Here is a 16991-nt window from a genome sequence, read left to right as displayed (position 1 = left end):
ACTGAGACTTTACAACCACTTCAAGAGAACACAAAGATATCATAGGGGCGTAAAGCGTTACCTGTGATAGGTGTCAGAAGTAGGCGTTAGCCTCTTGTCTACCATATCGAATAGCTATTCTACACTTGGTACTGGTGTACCGACAACGTGATTTTATGAAATTCATCAAAATAGACACAGTCAGGATTTGATGGGTCAAATTAAAATATATTAGCGACCTGAAAATACATAGGTAGTAAAACTTTATGTTTTCAAGCTTTCAACGGAAAAAAGAACAAATCCCCAAAGATCAGTACCAAGTCCTGAGTTAGATCCGTGCACCAAAATGGCTTACAACCTTGAAAGGTTATTATGAAAAATTGGTTCATCCTGAGGTCACCTATGAACGTACTCTGGCAGAACATTAGAAAATGACGATAGGAAATATTAGATGTTTAGGTCTCAAGGTCAGAAACTTGCAGAAATATCTCGAGATCTGAAAAACTTCAACAGTGAGAGGAACCTTGGAGATAAAAGGAGTAATAGAACTCTGCAAGCCCCGGTACTTACCTATCTATGCAGGTAAGATGGTATGTGTACGCTGAAAGTGTAAAATACCCGTGGACACAAAATTTGAAGGCTCCTACTAATGTTCACCTTCCAACCTTGGGGTTGGAATATCCGGGGACCATGGATCGGTGCAACCAAATATATGTTTGAGTAGATATCGCTTCTGTTAGATGACAACCTTGACAATCGATATTTCGGATACCTAAGGTCGATTCAATTTCGCAAGCCAGTTCCACAGAGCACCCTCTTTGGGGGATCCCTCTGGCATCCCAGATCGAATCGTCTTAGCATCGACTTTAATATCCTCTCCAATTCCCCTCCGACGCTTCCAATTGCGCTCAGTATTGGTGACATATCCATCACGCCACAAACGACCATAAAACTTCTTCGCCTCCTTCTTAGTGCGAACACGAAGAATATCATAAGTGCTAGCTTTTGTGAGAGCCGCATCGCGTTCCAGGCTCATTTGGCCCTCTGTTACTTGCACATTGACACCCAATGCACGAAATTTAGTGCCCCACATCCCATTTTCTGCTGGAGTCACGAATATTGTGATCCGAGTCGGTGCGACGGGATATGCAAGGAGATAAGCTAGTGCATCTGCGTCGACTCCACTTGGGATGGGTCCTATGACAAAGTCGTCGCCTCGTTTGATAGCTTGTTGTATTGGAGATGTGTAGTGGGTGTGGAAATAGGGACCTGGATCGATTGGTCCAGAGATGAATGCAATTTCATGACTCATGATTTCCGAAACCATGTGTGGTTCTGAGGTCATTGCGAATGTTAGATACCGGATCAGCACAGGTGATGCAGGGATTATGCCCCTTTTCACGTTGATATATGCTTATGGCGCTAGACCTTATTAAATTAGCTGCGTTGATATCATCTTATCTTCCCGAAAAAGGAAATATTAAAGGAACGCTTAGAAAACACTTTACAAAAGATAAAGAAACAAAGACATGATAACTCGACAATCGCATCTACGCAAATCACGTGACCGATAGAAACCATGTGGATCTAATATGTCGCTTACCCGTGGAACATTGAAAATCTTGAGTATCATTGAAGACCTCAATTGACACTGAGATAAAAGGAGAAAGTCAATGGCTACGACGGAAGCAACATGTCTTCCTACGTTTCTCATCATGCCCCCTCGTCGCCAATCTCACCTACACTGCGGCCCCGACAACCCACTCTGGACCTAGACCGCGATATCCTCACCACGCGCGGACAGCGAATACTAAGCTTGCTTCCTCGTCGTGGATCGAGCGTAGCATTGGTATATGACCCAGAAGATCTAGAAGCTCCACCAACGTTCCTTCGCCGTGGATCGGTCCTTATTGGACATGGGAATCGCCGCTATGAATGGTTCGTGCATCGCATGATCGGACTAAGCTCCTGAATGTCGGAAGCTAACCCCCGCTAGGCAACAATACTACCGGACCCCAGATTCGCTAAAGGGACTACGTAAACCAATGTACGCTCCGATACCGGGTCTGCTCTTTCAATTGACCTTATCTAACACACTCGCAGACGCCAGTACTACGAACGCAATAACTCGCTCATTTCTCAATATCTTTATATCGATCGTCTGTTGGACTCGTCACTTCCGCACAATCTGATTGAGGAATATAATGACGGCTCGCAACCCCACTCTCCTTCAGATAGCCCTCCTAATGGCGAGACTGGCAAGATAAAGCGCACTCCGCACAATCTCTATCGCATCCCCGATGAAACAGCTCCGCTTCTCGAGCATCTTTCGGATGAAGAACGTCCTGCTACTAATCACAGTGCAATGCTAGACATAGATTCCCATACTGGCATGTCTCCAGAGAAAGAAGAGAAGCTGATAAACTTAGCCATCCGCATCAACTTTGCCGCGAATGTCATTCTGCTCGGCTCTAAGATCGCTATCATGCTTTTGACAAGCTCCATGTCTGTCCTGGCAGGTCTGGTAGATGGAGTCCTCGACTTTCTGTCCACGGTTATCATTTGGATAACTGCTATTATGATCCGTCGACAGGACCGTAGTCGATACCCGATTACCCGGCGCCGACTGGAACCTATCAGTGTGCTCGTTTTTTCCGTGATAATGGTCACCTCCTTCTTCCAAGTAGGACTATCCTCATTGAACAGACTGATGGCCGATGACCACTCCATCGTAGAACTGACCACCCCATCCCTTGCCCTGATGGCCGGCACCGTCATCATGAAGCTAGGCTGCTGGCTCTGGTGCCGTCTAATCCCAAGTCCCAGCGTACAAGTCCTAGCGCAGGACGCGATGACAGATGTAATCTTCAACACATTCAGCATCATCTTCCCGCTCATCGGCACCTTTGCCCGCATCTGGTACATGGACAGTCTAGGTGGTCTGTTCCTCTCTATCTACATCATGTGGAACTGGGGCCAGACGGCAAGCGAGTACATCCGACGTCTAACGGGTGCTGCCGCCTCAGCTGACGACCACAATATCCTGCTATATATGACAATGCGGTTTTCGCATGTGATACAGAAGATTCAAGATCTGAAGGCTTATTATGCTGGTGATAAGCTGAATGTTGAGGTTGATATTGTCGTTGATGAGAAGACTAATCTTCGTGATGCGCATGATGTTGGTGAGAGTTTGCAGTATATACTGGAGAGCGTACCAACTGTCGATCGGGCTTTTGTTCATCTGGATTATTACGTGTGGAATTTGCCGAGTCATATGAATCAGATGGATCGGTGAGCGTTGCGTTGAAATTGAGTATGAGAGCTGTAATCTCAATTCACCCGTAGTGAATTGGAGAAAGCAACTGAGCATTACGAGGGTAAATAAGATTTTTCCTCCTTCGTCTCTTCCGGTCAAGACGATATTGATATCTTCTTATCAGGATGAAAAAAAAGGGAACACTGAGTAGTTAAACGGTTTACATGAGTTATTCATTTAGTAGTACATGCGTAGAAAAATATAGTCTCGAAACTAGCTACCTATCTTGCCAACATTATCGTTCCAAGGGATTTAAGAAACCCAATTTCCACTGCCCTCTAGAGAATGATCATACACTTGCTGACCTAGCTCAACAACTTCTGCACGAACAAACTCAAGAATGTGCTGAACATTTCCTGTAACGTACAACAACTGAACCACCTGGGCCCAGATCTTAACAATCGTTTCAAAATTGTTGACAATCATGTCTGATAAGAGACATGAGAAATAGAGCTCAGTTTGATCACTGTCGGGGTGGTTGAGAAGATGGGTTCAATGGACCCGGCAACCCCCCTTGCACTGAGCCTTGACTGTAAACACGGTGATGTCCCCGTGTGGAGCCAGGATCAGCCAGTGAACCTGGCCCTGGAGGTCGTTGATGGTGGGATGTCGATGGAGGTGCGTAAGCCATGGCTCCGGGGTGCATGGAGGCCGGCGGTGTGTAAGAGCGCCCGAGCGTCGCCAGCGAAGGCATAGATCTACCACTCTGGGTCTGGGGGAGGGGTGTGTTGTGTCCGTATTGGGAGGGAACACCTGGCAGCATCACGGGGCCGGAAATGCTCACGGGAGTGGATCGGCTCGAGTGATGCGAGCCGTTAACAAGGGTCTGGACGTGTTGCTGATAGCTCTGAGAACTAGGATGGTGAGATTTCAAACTATAGATGCTGGATGATGACTGGGTTGAGGTGGGCTCTGGTCGTGATAAAACACTGCTTGTCCGTGCAGTCGGGGAACCAGGTCGATACGCCGAGGGTTGAGGTGTCATGTCACGAGAGCCTGAAAGTGAATGTGCCTGGCTTTCAGGCGCTTGGTTGAAGACGCTGGAATATGAAAGGCGCTGTGAAGCAGATGGTGGAGGGGTTGCTGCTGCGGATGGTGGGGCAGAATGATTGCCCAAAGCAGCAGCCTGCTGTGACGGGGCAGAAGCGTAGTGCGAGAAGGGGCTCCGTGATGCCACCGATCCAGGCGAGTGTGCACTCTGTTGTGATGACCGTTCTGGAGGCTGCAACTGTTGTTGAGAGGCAGTTTGCTGTGCACGCGGGTCAAATCGAGCCATCCAGTCATTGCTCGCCCCATTCAATCTACCGGAAAGGTAAAGCTGTAATTCGGCTTCAGATGTCGTCTGGGTTCGGTGTGGGCGTCCGTCTTTTCGGGGTACAACATTAGGGTCTGCGTAATAGCCGCTGCGTCTTTTCTTTTCCTCCTCCGATGGTGGCGCATAATTGGTATAGCCGGACCGTGATTGAGGTGTAGACATGGGACCAGACGGTGGCTCGTTAGCAAAGCGCTTTCGAGGCTGAGGCTCCTCAGGCTCGTCATTTAGAATGCTCATAATGTTAGAGCGTTTAGCCGGCACTTGGCGAGGAGTCGACTCGGGGCCTGGGGTCGTACTTGGTCCTGTGTTATCCTTCACAGGAGATAAGACAGGTCGAGGTGATTGGGACGAAATACCGACGGGTTGAAGCTGACGATAGAATGCTCGTCCTGGAGCATCCCAGTGCATAGAAGCTCTCTCATCTGACCTCAGTAACTGTGAAGGGGAGCCAGGTACTTGAGTAAGACTAGGATGGCGTGAATGACCTGGCGGAATAGAGGGCTGTCCAGAGATGTACGAAGCCGTAGATAGGGAATCCATACGGGCTAAATCAGCCGCAGGGGTGTGCCGAGAGGGAATTTGCATATCTTGCACACGATTTGAATGCGGCAACATCACAGACTCCCGGCGATCATCATTGGTGAAGTATCCAAGACGAGGACCTGGCATGCGAGATGCGCCTGCGCCTCCAGGTGGGTGCATTCCAGACCGACGCAATTCATCATCGAGAGCGGCTGTCACTGTCGTGGACGAGACTGAGCCGGCTGCAGACATAGCAGAAGATGCCACAGACAGCGGCGGGTAGCGGTTACCACGTTCGCCATCGGACAGTGTACGACCGGGAAGAGAAACTGGCTGAGGGCCTTGGGAAGAAAACCGTGGCTCTTCCGCCTCGATCATCAAATCACCGTGGGGAGCAAGCGTACGGGGAACGATAGCTGATGGAGTCGCTTCGTAACGTCGTTTAGGGGCAACACTAAGCATAGGAAGGGGATCTGTTGGTTCACCACGCGTTTTCTTATCCTCAGCGACTGAAACCACCTCTTCAAAGTCTTTCTTTGCTTCAAGACCTCTCTGGTAGTAGTTTTTCACCTACAACAATTGTGTTAGTACATCAAGCTTCACATCACAGATTTTTGAAGTGCCCACCATAACCGTTGTCTTCGTTTTCATAAAATTGGAGATTCCTTCAAAGTCACGTCCGAAGTGTGCAAGCAAGCGAGGGAAATCACGCTGTTCCGGTACAGACCAATAACTGGTCGGCTGTAAAGACCCGTACCCAGACTCTGCTTGCTTTGGTGTCATGGAAATTTCGGCCTCTGTCGTATCGAACACATAAATCCCCTCTTTGCGTCCACGTCCAGCCCTTGAGCGCGGAGTTGGAACGTCCTTTTCAAGTAATTCTTTAGCAGGCGGAAGAAGACTTGTATCTACACCATCTAAGTTCAGGTCCGTCTTAGAAAATGGTGGAAGTGAAGAGTTAGGCTGCGGTTGTGGTCCCTGGGCTTTATGATCTGGTTGGGTGGCCTTGGTTTTTCCTTTGCCACGAGTACCACCACCTCTCCCACCACCACGTTTAAGGCCCGTAGGTCTCTCAACAACTTCGTTGTCCTTGGTCCGGCGACTACTGCTCATATTGTCACTTTCGGTTGTTGATTCGCCAAAAGTCGGCCCAAAGGTGGGCGCGGCAGCGCGACGTGGGCGTCCAGTGTCAGTAACTGGTGCAGGCTCATCCTCGCCTTGGAATTCTGGCTTAACCTCGCCCAGAGGAGCAATCAGAGCGTTAGACTTATTCGACTTGTTAGACTTAGCTCTCCTTTTACCGCCTGCTTTCTTGTTGACCTTCGCCTTGTACTTGATGTCTTCTTTGGTGAGATAGTAATGAAGAATGCATTGCTGGAAATTCCGGCCAGGTAAAGATTCAGCAATCTTGCCCCACTTCTTCGGATCCATCATGAAAGCATTGGTAAAGATCTTGTGCTCCTCTTCAGTAAAGTCGGTAGGTAATGGCTTGAAACCAAAGACCGCCATTGCGTTGTTGGCATCAACAACGTTGTTCACGTCTTTGAAAATACTAGCCTTCGCCACGTCCGGCTCCACCATATCGGGAATAATTGCTTCTCGAGATAAGTCAGGATAAACAGTTGCCTCTTGCATGCGCCTGCGTTCAAGCTCCTGTTGCGCAGTGATCTGAGATGCCTTGAGCGCATTTTCCAAGTCAAGCTGACTATTACCCTTGTAACGGCGGCCCTCGCGTCCTTCGGGAAGCGGTGCTGGAGTTACTGGGGTAATGGAAGGAGGAGGTGATGCAGGACCCGGGGTCATGCGAGCTTGGGCTTTTTGCTGATCCATTTCCCAGATGGCAAATCGCCAGGGTTTATAGATTGCCATGTACTTCTCCCTGAGTATCGCATTCTTCTTTGCAACTTCCTTTCGTCTCTTAGAAAGCTCTCCGAGAAATAAGTACTTCATGTCATGAGTGGAGTTGGTTTCATGACAAACATCCATATCAGAAAGGGGTGTAAGAGGCCCAGAGTTCAAGAAAGGCAATCTATCGATGGTAATTTCAGGAAGGACTGCAATAGGTGAAACTGCTGCTTGATCGACCTCCTGCGAAACAGATTCAGCAGACTCAGCAGAATCGACGATGTCTTCATCAATGACTGTCGGTGCAAACGTGACAACAGGGTCATTGCCCTGATTGATGCTTTCGTCTTTTTCCGCCGACGCAATTTGCTCCGGTACTGGTTCGAAATTCTTTTCGTTTGCGATTATTCCAAGCAGTTGAATTCTCATCAATAGAGACAGAATAGTAGGGTCTTCCAAGGGGGGTGGGGGCATCTCTGCACGAAGCTGTTGAATATCTTTCTCAAAGATTCGCTTGCGTTCGTCCATGTATTCTCCATTGAAAACCACATGCTCCTCCTCTTCGTCTTCGTCACTCATTTGTCCGAAATCAGGAATTGGAGCAGAATCTTGCTCTTTGCCATTTGGTTGAAGTTCTTTGAAAGGGGTGAATTCAATGGCAGGGATAGGAGGAGGACTACTACCAATAGGGAGCCTCCTAGATGGCGAGCCCGAAGTTTCATCTGCAGAATTAGGATTTTCAAGCGTTGAGCGTGTGATACCTAGTGCGGAGGCCATGCTAACATCCTTCTCCGTATGGTTGGCTTTGATGGTCTCATCGACAGTCTCCAGTGATGCACGTTGAGTTTCGTGTTGTATTTCTTTTGCGGGTGGAGCTGCAGGGGGAGGGGATTCTCTGTGATCATCGACTTCCTTCTTTGGCGGAGAACCAGTTAGAGAGGAAGCACGTCCGTAGTTAGAGCGAGGCCATGTCTTAATGACTTTCTTCAGGCCACGGGGTGATGAGCCGGGTCGTTGCTGTAATGCTCGTGGGCCAGTAGGAATATTTGAGTGTTGAATTTGGGGAGATATAGATGGGTCACGCGAGATAGCGCGAGGGGCAGGTGGAGATATTTGAGAACTGGGGAGAGAGGGATTGCGTGACCTTAGTTTTTCGGGAATAGGGCCCCCAATGGCAGATGAGACCGAGTGGCGCTTGATCATTGCAGCTGGAGCAGTTGGCGGAGAACGATCTGCTTGGATAAGGGCTCTTGAAGGATGAATATGTCCATCTTGGGCGTCATGCACCTCGAAACGGCTATGAAATTTTGAAGATTGTGACTGTTCAACTCCCTCTGACTTGGGCCCAGTAGCTCCCGGCTGAATCGAGGGCTCTTCGTGTTGATCCTTATCAGTAGAAAGAGACAAATCAATAGAAGGGCGCCCCTCGGAAGCGCCTTTATCAGATGGAGAATTTGCTGTGGGAGCAGGAACCGAACCAAAAGCAGGAACCTGAGGACCAGGTGGAGGGGGTGAATTTTGAACGGTGGATTCTGCATCCTTGGAGGGTTCAGAAAGGAGAGTGGTAGGCTCTGAGCGTTCGCTATTACGTCGAGTTTCGAAATTTGAGATGCTCGATATTATCGATGCCTTTCTGATCAGTTCGGGAGGGGCTTGGTCTGGTAAGCGATCAGGCATGGGAGGGCCCATGGGAGGGGTGGCACGCGGAATTGACGATTGGGGTGGTCCCAAAGGAATGCGATTTTCTGCTCGGCTCGCGGGTCGGTCTCGCTTCCAGATGTCACTAGGACGCTCACGGTCCTCTCGACCAGGCCGCCTTTGATCCCAATCTTCTCGTCTATCAAATCGATCACGTCGGTCGAAATCACGATCACGTTCCCTCTCGCGGGGATCACGGTCTCGATCTACTAGTCGATCACGATCTGGGAGGCGATCTCGGTCAACATCACGGTCTCTTTCCCGATCCGGCAAGCGTTCTGGCAGTCGTTCTGGAAGTCGTTCTGGGAGTCGCTCTGAGAGTCGCTCTGGTAGTCGTTCTGGAAGTCTTTCTGGCAGTCGTTCTGGAAGCCGTTCTACGCGATCTAGACGCTCCTGAAGGCGATCTTGTACGCGATCCTGCATGCGATCTGGCAAACGATCTGGCAAACGATCTGGCAAACGATCTGGCAAACGATCTGGCAAACGATCTGGCAAACGATCTAACATGCGATCTTGCATGCGATCTTGTATGCGATCTGGCAAGCGATCCAAACGATCCCGCCCCCGATCCCGCCAGCCATCGCGAGACCGACTCCGACGCCGAAACGACTCACGGTCATCGAAGTATGTGGGACGGCCTCGGCCTCGACCTCCTTCCCAATCTCCACGTCCACGGCCACGCATCCCACCGCCACGAGGGTGACCCGTATTAAGAGGTGGACCATCAGGGCCTCCAGAAGAAGCCGACAATATGCTGTCACGAGAATTACGTCGCATGCGGACCGGGTCAAAATCTCGGCCGAGCGGCTCTCTCATGTCGCGGAAGTCGCGTGCGGGTGACCTTGAGCGGCCTCGGCCAAAACTAATTCGTGCATCCCTAGGGTCAAAATCTCGGTCCCGGCGATTCCAGTCGCGATCCATGTCGCGGCGGAATGGCGGCCCATCGCGGGCATCTCTAAATTCGCGATCACGATCTCGAATGTCTCGGTCTCGATCTCTAAATTCACCACGGCCGTAGCCTCGGCCGCGGCCACCAAACCCTCCTCGAGGAGAGTCGACCAGAGCACGAGGGCCACGTGGAGGTTCCCTACCAAATGAAGGACTGCTGTCGTCGGGGCCGCGGGGACCTGCTGGTGGACGACGATCTCCAAAGCGTTGAGGAGAGCGGTCGCGGGAATTAAACCCAGACGATGGAGGGAATCGGGAAGACATTACCAGGTCATACTACTATGAGATGACCTGGGGTAAGAAAGATGGAAATCAGTGATTTGAAGTAGGTTGGGGAATGCAAGAATCCATACCAAATTGGGTGTTCACGTGATATTAAGCACGGGCCAATTAAGGACCCGATCGGGTTAGGGGTTTTTGGGGTTTGAAGGTGATGTTGTTGACCCGATATGATACTAATGGTGGAAAGGGGATTAGTTGTAAGTCAAAAGTACTAAGAGAAGGACTATATACGCGTTTTGTCACAAAAAGAGTTGGGAGTACAGATGAAGAGATGGAAGTTAAAGGTAAAAACAAGAGTCGGAAGTTCAATTCAGTGGAAAAGCAGAAAGTGGTCCGTGCACGACCCGTAGCCTGTGATGTGGGGGTCTAGGCTGCAGGCCGATATTGATGAAGCTTGATCTATGCATGACCTCGTCTATATATATGTATATTGTTGCTTAATTCATCATTTCAATCCCAATTTTAATAATGAAAATATGAAAATACGGAAATCTATGTCCTCTATACTCGTTGATAAAAGCAGAATGCAGGGTTAACTATAACTACGCCGAGCTTGATCTCCGATTGGCAGACTAAAGTACATTCAACCTTGGCTCCTTGACATATCAGTATATCAATTAGCTCGCTGATGGCACATGTGATATCAGAATTATAAGTTTTACCAGTAAAAATATATTTAATAATTTCAGTACCCTATTATATAATCTCACGTGGAACATTGAAGCCTTAGTTTCAATCGAACCCCTTGCAGCCTGAGGTGTCGATGTCTTACGATAACGCTTTCCCCGCCAAAAAAAAAGAACGAAAAAAAAAGATATCTCACCTTGCATGACGTGCCACTTAACAATACATCTTGGATCTTGGATGATAAAAACTCATCTATTTTTATAGATTCAATTTCTCAGTTGCACTCCGGCATTGCTTTATTTCCTTTCTCTACCTCTTCTATCCCATACAAAATGGCCCAATCTTCCACTGCAGTCCCCACGTCCGTCACGGACTCGGTCCTCCTCACCTCTGAGCCCATGCCAGAGGGAACCGCAGAAGTTCATGGAGTGGACTTTGATAAATTCCAGGGTCGTGATATTACTGTGGCTGAGCTTGTGGACAACATGACCCGTATGGGATTCCAAGGCAGTGCAGTCGCCGAGGCCGCCAGCATCATTAATGAAATGGTATTAATGTCTTTAAGCTTCACTCTTTCAAGACTGACTTAGTTTCCTTTTACCAGCGTGCTTTTCGTCACCCCGAAACCGGTGAAAAGGCCACCATCTTCCTTGGATATACCTCAAACTTGATCTCCTCCGGCCTGCGAGACACATTGCGTTATCTTGTCAAGCATAAACATGTATCGGCTATTGTGACCACGGCAGGCGGAGTAGAAGAAGATTTAATCAAATGTCTGGCCCCGACATATCTCGGCTCGTTTGCGACCCCAGGAGCCGGACTTCGTGCCAAAGGCCTCAACCGCATTGGCAACCTTGTCGTGCCCAATAACAACTACTGCGCCTTTGAAGACTGGCTGGTTCCTATTCTTAACCAGATGTTAGAGGAGCAAGAGGCTGCGAAGCTCAAGGCTCAACAAAGCGGCGATGTGGAGGATGAGCTACATTGGACTCCAAGCAAAATTACTGAGCGGCTAGGCCGAGAAATCAACAACGAAGACTCCGTGCTCTACTGGGCCGCCCGCAATAACATTCCCATTTTCTGCCCTGCTTTGACCGACGGGTCACTAGGCGACATGCTATACTTCCACACCTTCAAGTCATCACCGCAACAGCTGCGTGTGGATATTGTCGAGGATGTACGCCGCATCAACACCATGGCAGTCCGTGCGGCCTCTGCGGGTATGATCATCCTTGGCGGTGGTATTGTCAAGCACCACATTGCCAACGCGTGCCTTATGCGCAATGGGGCCGAACACGCTGTCTATGTTAATACGGCACAGGAGTTCGACGGTAGTGATGCCGGTGCACGGCCCGATGAGGCTGTCAGCTGGGGTAAGATCAAGGTCGGCGCTAGAGCGGTTAAAGTGTATGCGGAGGCAACTGTGGCATTCCCACTTATTGTTGCGGCCTCATTTGCGCGGGCAGAGCCATCGGTGAAGAACTAATGCTGACCCGAGTCACACCACGGCTTAGTCATTTGTTTCATCGCCTGATTCTTTCAGGCAGAAAACATAATGTCAGATGGACTAGCTTTCTTCGATTCTCCTCTCTATCATAGGGCAAGATTTGCTGATTGGCTTCGAAATAAAGACTTTTGCCAGTCATCTGTTTGTCTCTCCTTCCCCAAAAACCTTCGATGCATAACTAGCCATGTACTATTATTGGCGTGTTCCGGGGATCCACGGGTCCACCCCAGACAATCACAATCACGGGGAGTTTCAAGTGGCAAAAGGATATGCGGCATCGGCGATGTGGCAAACTGATAAAGGGAATATTTCAGAACATTTCGATGTGCAATTTTTAAGGTTGGATGCCCTGAACTCTTTGGTGGAGACTCGATCCACTGTCGATCAGACTCACCGCGAGTTCCAGAGCCTTTTTCATGATGGAGAAGTGATGCTAAATGATTAGGGAAAATGAACGGAAAAAGGCAGCAGAAGGATTAATCCATGGATATAATCTCAACAATTCAAAGGGGGTTCCAAGAGTGTAAGGGCTAAAAGCCGCGAATCCAATACCGTATTGAATATCCGGTCCACTCTATCGGGTAGACTCGAAGGGAGTCCGAATCCCCACTCAAAAAATGGCGAATCCCCGGACTCTTATCTTCCACTTCCTTTCTTCCTTTTTTTTTCTTCTCTTTTCTATTCATCCATCTTACTGCTCATGTGCTCTTTCTCTTTTTTTATCCTGTCTCTCTTTACCTCCCTGATCGTCTAAACTTATATACATATCATACTGCCCTTGTCTCTTAACTTCCCTTCTTTTTCCGATATAAAGGCCTTATCAGATAAGGCTTATCGCTCGTTCGTTGTATACAGTGAAATTAGCCTCGACTGCAATTCCTTATAGTTTCGTCCGGTCCTTTTCAATCCATCTCGACCGACTTTTGATTAGCAACAGGTTCGATTAGGTATAGCATTCATCGTTGGGAATCGGGGTATACTCCCTATACCGCGGTCATCTGAGACACGGGGCGAAAAACAACATGGATTCTGTCGATCAGCCTTCTCCTGCCTCTGAGACCGATACTCTGCCCGTTCAATCCCTCGAGACCTCGCGTACGTTAGAAAGCACTCCCATCGAACAAGCCACCGTCCAATCTCAAGCCCCTGGACCAGCCTCAATGAGCGAGGAAGTCGAGGATGCTTACTGGGCATCGTATCAGGAGGATACCTCTTCACCAAATGAAGAGGAATTGAAAGCATTTCAGCACACAGAATCAGACTACAGTGCCCGTGATCGTAAGTACGAGCTCAATATCAATATAGTAAAGCGGGATTCAAGGTAGCTAATGTGAACAATAGACACGTACTGGGAAAACAACTTCTTCCGGGACTTGGAGGATCCTGAATACACCCCCAAGGACAAGGTTCGTTTGACATGGAAGTTCAAGGGTGTTCGCGGCACACCAGATGCTCCGAACCGTGAAACTGTGATCCGTTCACCTGCTGCCTACGTTGGTGGATATTGGTGGCGAATAAAGTTCTACCCCCGGGGTAACAATGTCGGCTCATTGAGTGTTTATGTCGAGTGCTCTACTACTCTCCCCGAGCCTGATGAGAAGATTCCCGAGTGCGAGTTTACCGTCCGCCGAGGAACTCCAGAAGCCAACCTCAATGATAAGACTCCTGATACAGATTTTCGGACAGCGGCCACCACTGATTCAGCGGCTTGGATGGAAACTTTCAAGTCCCTATATCCCCGTGCGGCCTCGGCATCTCGCTGTACAGAAGAAACAACTTCAAGTTCTTGGCGGGTAGCGGCACAGATTGGCGTCATCGTATACAACCCCGATGAGCCTCGGACAGGTTGGATGCAGTCATCTTGTCATCAGTTCAACCCTCATAACTTGGATTGGGGTTGGACATACTTCCATGGCCCATGGGACGCGATTCACTGTCGTCGACGGGGCCAACACCGTGCGTTGTTGAACAACGACACGCTGGCATTTGATACATACATTCGAGTCGTCGACGATCCTACCAAGTCTCTGTGGTGGCATCCAAGTGACTCGGAACCAACCTGGGACAGTCTGGCATTGACCGGCTACCGCCCAATAGGAGATTCGGTCATCAACCACAGTGCCGAAGTTGCCGGACTTGCCTCATGGCTGCACATTGCCCCATTCTGCAAGATCATCCAAAGTGTTAATGTGCTCGAGCATCTCACCAATTGCGATATCAAGCCAAAGCCCTTGTGCGATGCACTACAGAAGCTGCTGTGGCGCCTCCGCTGTCGCACCCAGTCATTGCATTACGTGGATACAGACGGCATCACTTCCACCCTGCGCAATCTGGGCGAGTACTCAAGCGACGTCATTGAATTCTGGGAGCGTGTTCGCCGCACACTGGAGCTGGAACTCGCTGGAACAGAGGCAGGTGAAGCATTCGGCAAACTATTTGACAGCCCTTCACCGCACAGCGTTGCCGGGTCAGGAGACGCCCAAACAATCAAAACTTTACCAACAGACTTCAACTCCCGCATCCGCGTCCAAGCTAGCGAGGTCAAATCCACCAGAGAGGCGGTGCGCGGATACCTGAGTGACCATGAGGGTCTTTGGTCTCTTCCACCGGTTCTGCATGTGGAACTAGGTCGCCAGACCCTTGACAAGGCGCTGCGCTTGCAATTGCAGTTCAACAAAGTCGAGTTGGATGATGAGCTGGATTTGACACCGTTTGTGGCTGATACCGAAGGAAGTAAGTACATTCTGTACGGGTATGTGGTCCACCGTGGCCGCCGTACCTCTGGCAAATTCTTCAGCATCCTTCGCCCTGCCGGCCCTGGAACTCGCTGGCTGGCATTCGATGATGGCAGCGATAACCGGGTTGAGTGCCTGACACAGAAGACAGCAATGAGCTTGCACATTGGTCTCGATGAGTCCCAGACTCCAGATCATAAGAAGGGTCATGACATTCCAGTTGTCGCCATGTATGTCCGCAGTGATATGGTTTCGGAACTTCTACCTGGTCCTCAGGGACCGTGGGAGGTTCCCGAGTCATTGAAGGAATACTACGAGACTGGCAAATTTACTCAGACCCCAGAAGAGGATCTCACCGTGCACAAGGACGTTCAAGTTGAGGTGTATTCCGTCGCCAAGCACGATGAGATGAACAGCTTATTTGATACCTATGATCTCATGGCGCAGGCCAAATTGACCAACAGTGTCATGTACATGTCTGTTCCCGGATCTTGTCGGATTGCCGAACTGCGCAAGAAGATCTCTCTTGGCAAATCAACTGGTGACGAGAAAATTGGACCAGAGCGCGTTCGCCTCTGGCGCATCGGACAAACCCATGCGCAGTGCGGTCCCACCCTAGCTTTTGACCCTGTTGGAGATCTAAATGACACACTTGATCAATCCCAGGGTTTCTCTCGTTTTTGGATGGAAATAATTTCAGAGGACGATGCCCAGTTCTTCGCCATTCCCGATCCTCCGTCGGCTATCTTGGCTGATGACAAGGTTGAAGACCCTATTGTCGAGCGAGTCAGCTCGGAAACTCCCGAGCCAGTTCCAGCAGAGGCCGATGGAGATGCTGTAGCTAGCTCAAGTGTGGCTCATGACGTCTCCCTTCCCCCTGCTGTGACTTCGGCTCCTGAAATCGACGCCTTTTCCGAAGAGAGAGCCGAGCACGATGCCGTTCTCGCTGTGGTTGCAGCTCTCGGTCAAGAAACACCAAGCACTCCCCCTGTAGAGGCTTCAGCTGACACTCCCACGGTGCAACCGACAATCGAGGCACCGACCCAACCCGAAATTACCCTTCCTGTCGGGCATGCGTACTACTTCGTCCAAATCTTCGATGCAGACAAGCAGGTTCTCCGCACAGTCGGTTCATTCTTCTCCAAACTCGAAGAGAACGTTAAGGCATCAGTCCGAAAACATCTAAAACGTCCAATGCTACCCGATTTCCTCATGTGGCAACGAGTAGACGGAATAAGCATCACAGCCGTATCCCCAGCCGAAAGCTTCGGCGATGTCAGACTCGCGCATGGCTCCTGTATTATAATTGGCGACAAGATGAACAACGCAAGACGCTACAAGCTCGGCACAAGCGGACTATTCTCTAGCCCAGACCGCCTAGTCCAATACCTATGGGCCTCATCCCGCCGCCACCCAATTCGCGGATTTACCGGCCACAAGACGGTCGAAGCAAACTTCACCTGCGATTACTACAAAGGCGATTTCCTGAAAGGCCACTACCACGGGCAAGGCAAACACATATCAGGCACAGGAACCCTATACGACGGCAACTTTGTCTTCGGCCGACGCCACGGCGCAGGCAAGATGAATTATCCCGGCGGAGATGTCTACGACGGCGACTGGGTCGACGATGTGCGACACGGCCAGGGTTCCTTCACCGATAGTACGACTGGCAACAAGTATGTTGGCGGTTTTAAGGACGGGAAGCGGCATGGCAAGGGTATCACGTATTGGGAGGTTGCCGAGGATGAAGCGGATCTTTGTCAGATCTGTTTCTCGGAGGAGCAGGATGCTGTTATTGCTGATTGTGGACACGTCTGCTCTTGTGTTGGGTGTGCTAAGCAGGTTGATTTGTGTCCAATTTGTCGGAAAAAGATCACGAATGTTATCAAGATGTACCGGACATAAACTGCGTCCTTGGCACGGTGGAGTTATTTTTTGTTTTTGTTACTTTTTTGTCCTCTTATAGAGACACATATGGGCTTGGGCGAGCACGGCGGTTTGGGGGGGGGGGGGGGGGGGGGGGGGTGTGATACTATATTGATCTGAGGATCTATACTTTCATTTTATACACATTTGCATTACCACCCACTATCGGTGGATTATAGACCAATTTTATCTGCTCTTGAAATTTTGAGATTTTATGAAGCCTTGCAAAATGGCTAGCAGGTTGTGGAAGGGGTGAAAACAAGAATTGTAATAGATATTCAACAT

General features: G+C 49.6%; 5 protein-coding genes across 5 annotated transcripts; 3 read left to right on the top strand and 2 right to left on the bottom strand.

Moving 5' to 3' along the window:
* Positions 1-751: 751 nt before the first annotated feature.
* N7495_001398 (uncharacterized protein) lies at positions 752-1306 on the bottom strand (the record flags this gene model as incomplete). The annotated part of the gene is made up of 1 exon (XM_057204068.1): positions 752-1306. One exon carries the CDS (start codon positions 1304-1306, stop codon positions 752-754), a length of 555 nt encoding a protein of 184 aa, XP_057068141.1.
* Positions 1307-1672: 366 nt separating this feature from the next.
* On the top strand, positions 1673-3277 carry N7495_001397 (cation diffusion facilitator family transporter; the record flags this gene model as incomplete). The annotated part of the gene is made up of 2 exons (XM_057204067.1): positions 1673-1921; positions 2090-3277. The coding sequence occupies 2 exons, from the start codon at positions 1673-1675 to the stop codon at positions 3275-3277; spliced, it is 1437 nt and encodes a 478-aa protein (XP_057068140.1).
* Positions 3278-3761: 484 nt separating this feature from the next.
* Positions 3762-9890, bottom strand: N7495_001396 (MYB DNA-binding domain protein; the record flags this gene model as incomplete). The annotated part of the gene is made up of 2 exons (XM_057204066.1): positions 3762-5705; positions 5763-9890. 2 exons carry the CDS (start codon positions 9888-9890, stop codon positions 3762-3764), a joined length of 6072 nt encoding a protein of 2023 aa, XP_057068139.1.
* A 977-nt stretch (positions 9891-10867) lies between these two features.
* N7495_001395 (deoxyhypusine synthase) lies at positions 10868-12021 on the top strand (the record flags this gene model as incomplete). Its single annotated transcript, XM_057204065.1, has 2 exons — positions 10868-11083; positions 11140-12021. 2 exons carry the CDS (start codon positions 10868-10870, stop codon positions 12019-12021), a joined length of 1098 nt encoding a protein of 365 aa, XP_057068138.1.
* A 1043-nt stretch (positions 12022-13064) lies between these two features.
* On the top strand, positions 13065-16685 carry N7495_001394 (putative MATH and UCH domain protein; the record flags this gene model as incomplete). Its single annotated transcript, XM_057204064.1, has 2 exons — positions 13065-13320; positions 13384-16685. The coding sequence occupies 2 exons, from the start codon at positions 13065-13067 to the stop codon at positions 16683-16685; spliced, it is 3558 nt and encodes a 1185-aa protein (XP_057068137.1).
* Between the last annotated feature and the right edge of the window lie 306 nt (positions 16686-16991).

Source organism: Penicillium taxi, assembly GCF_028828555.1.
Source record: "Penicillium taxi strain IBT 34144 chromosome Unknown utg000001l_segment0_segment0, whole genome shotgun sequence".
NCBI lineage: Eukaryota > Fungi > Ascomycota > Eurotiomycetes > Eurotiales > Aspergillaceae > Penicillium > Penicillium taxi.
Note: the sequence above shows the minus strand (reverse complement) of the source record. Positions and strands in the feature narration are given on the sequence as shown.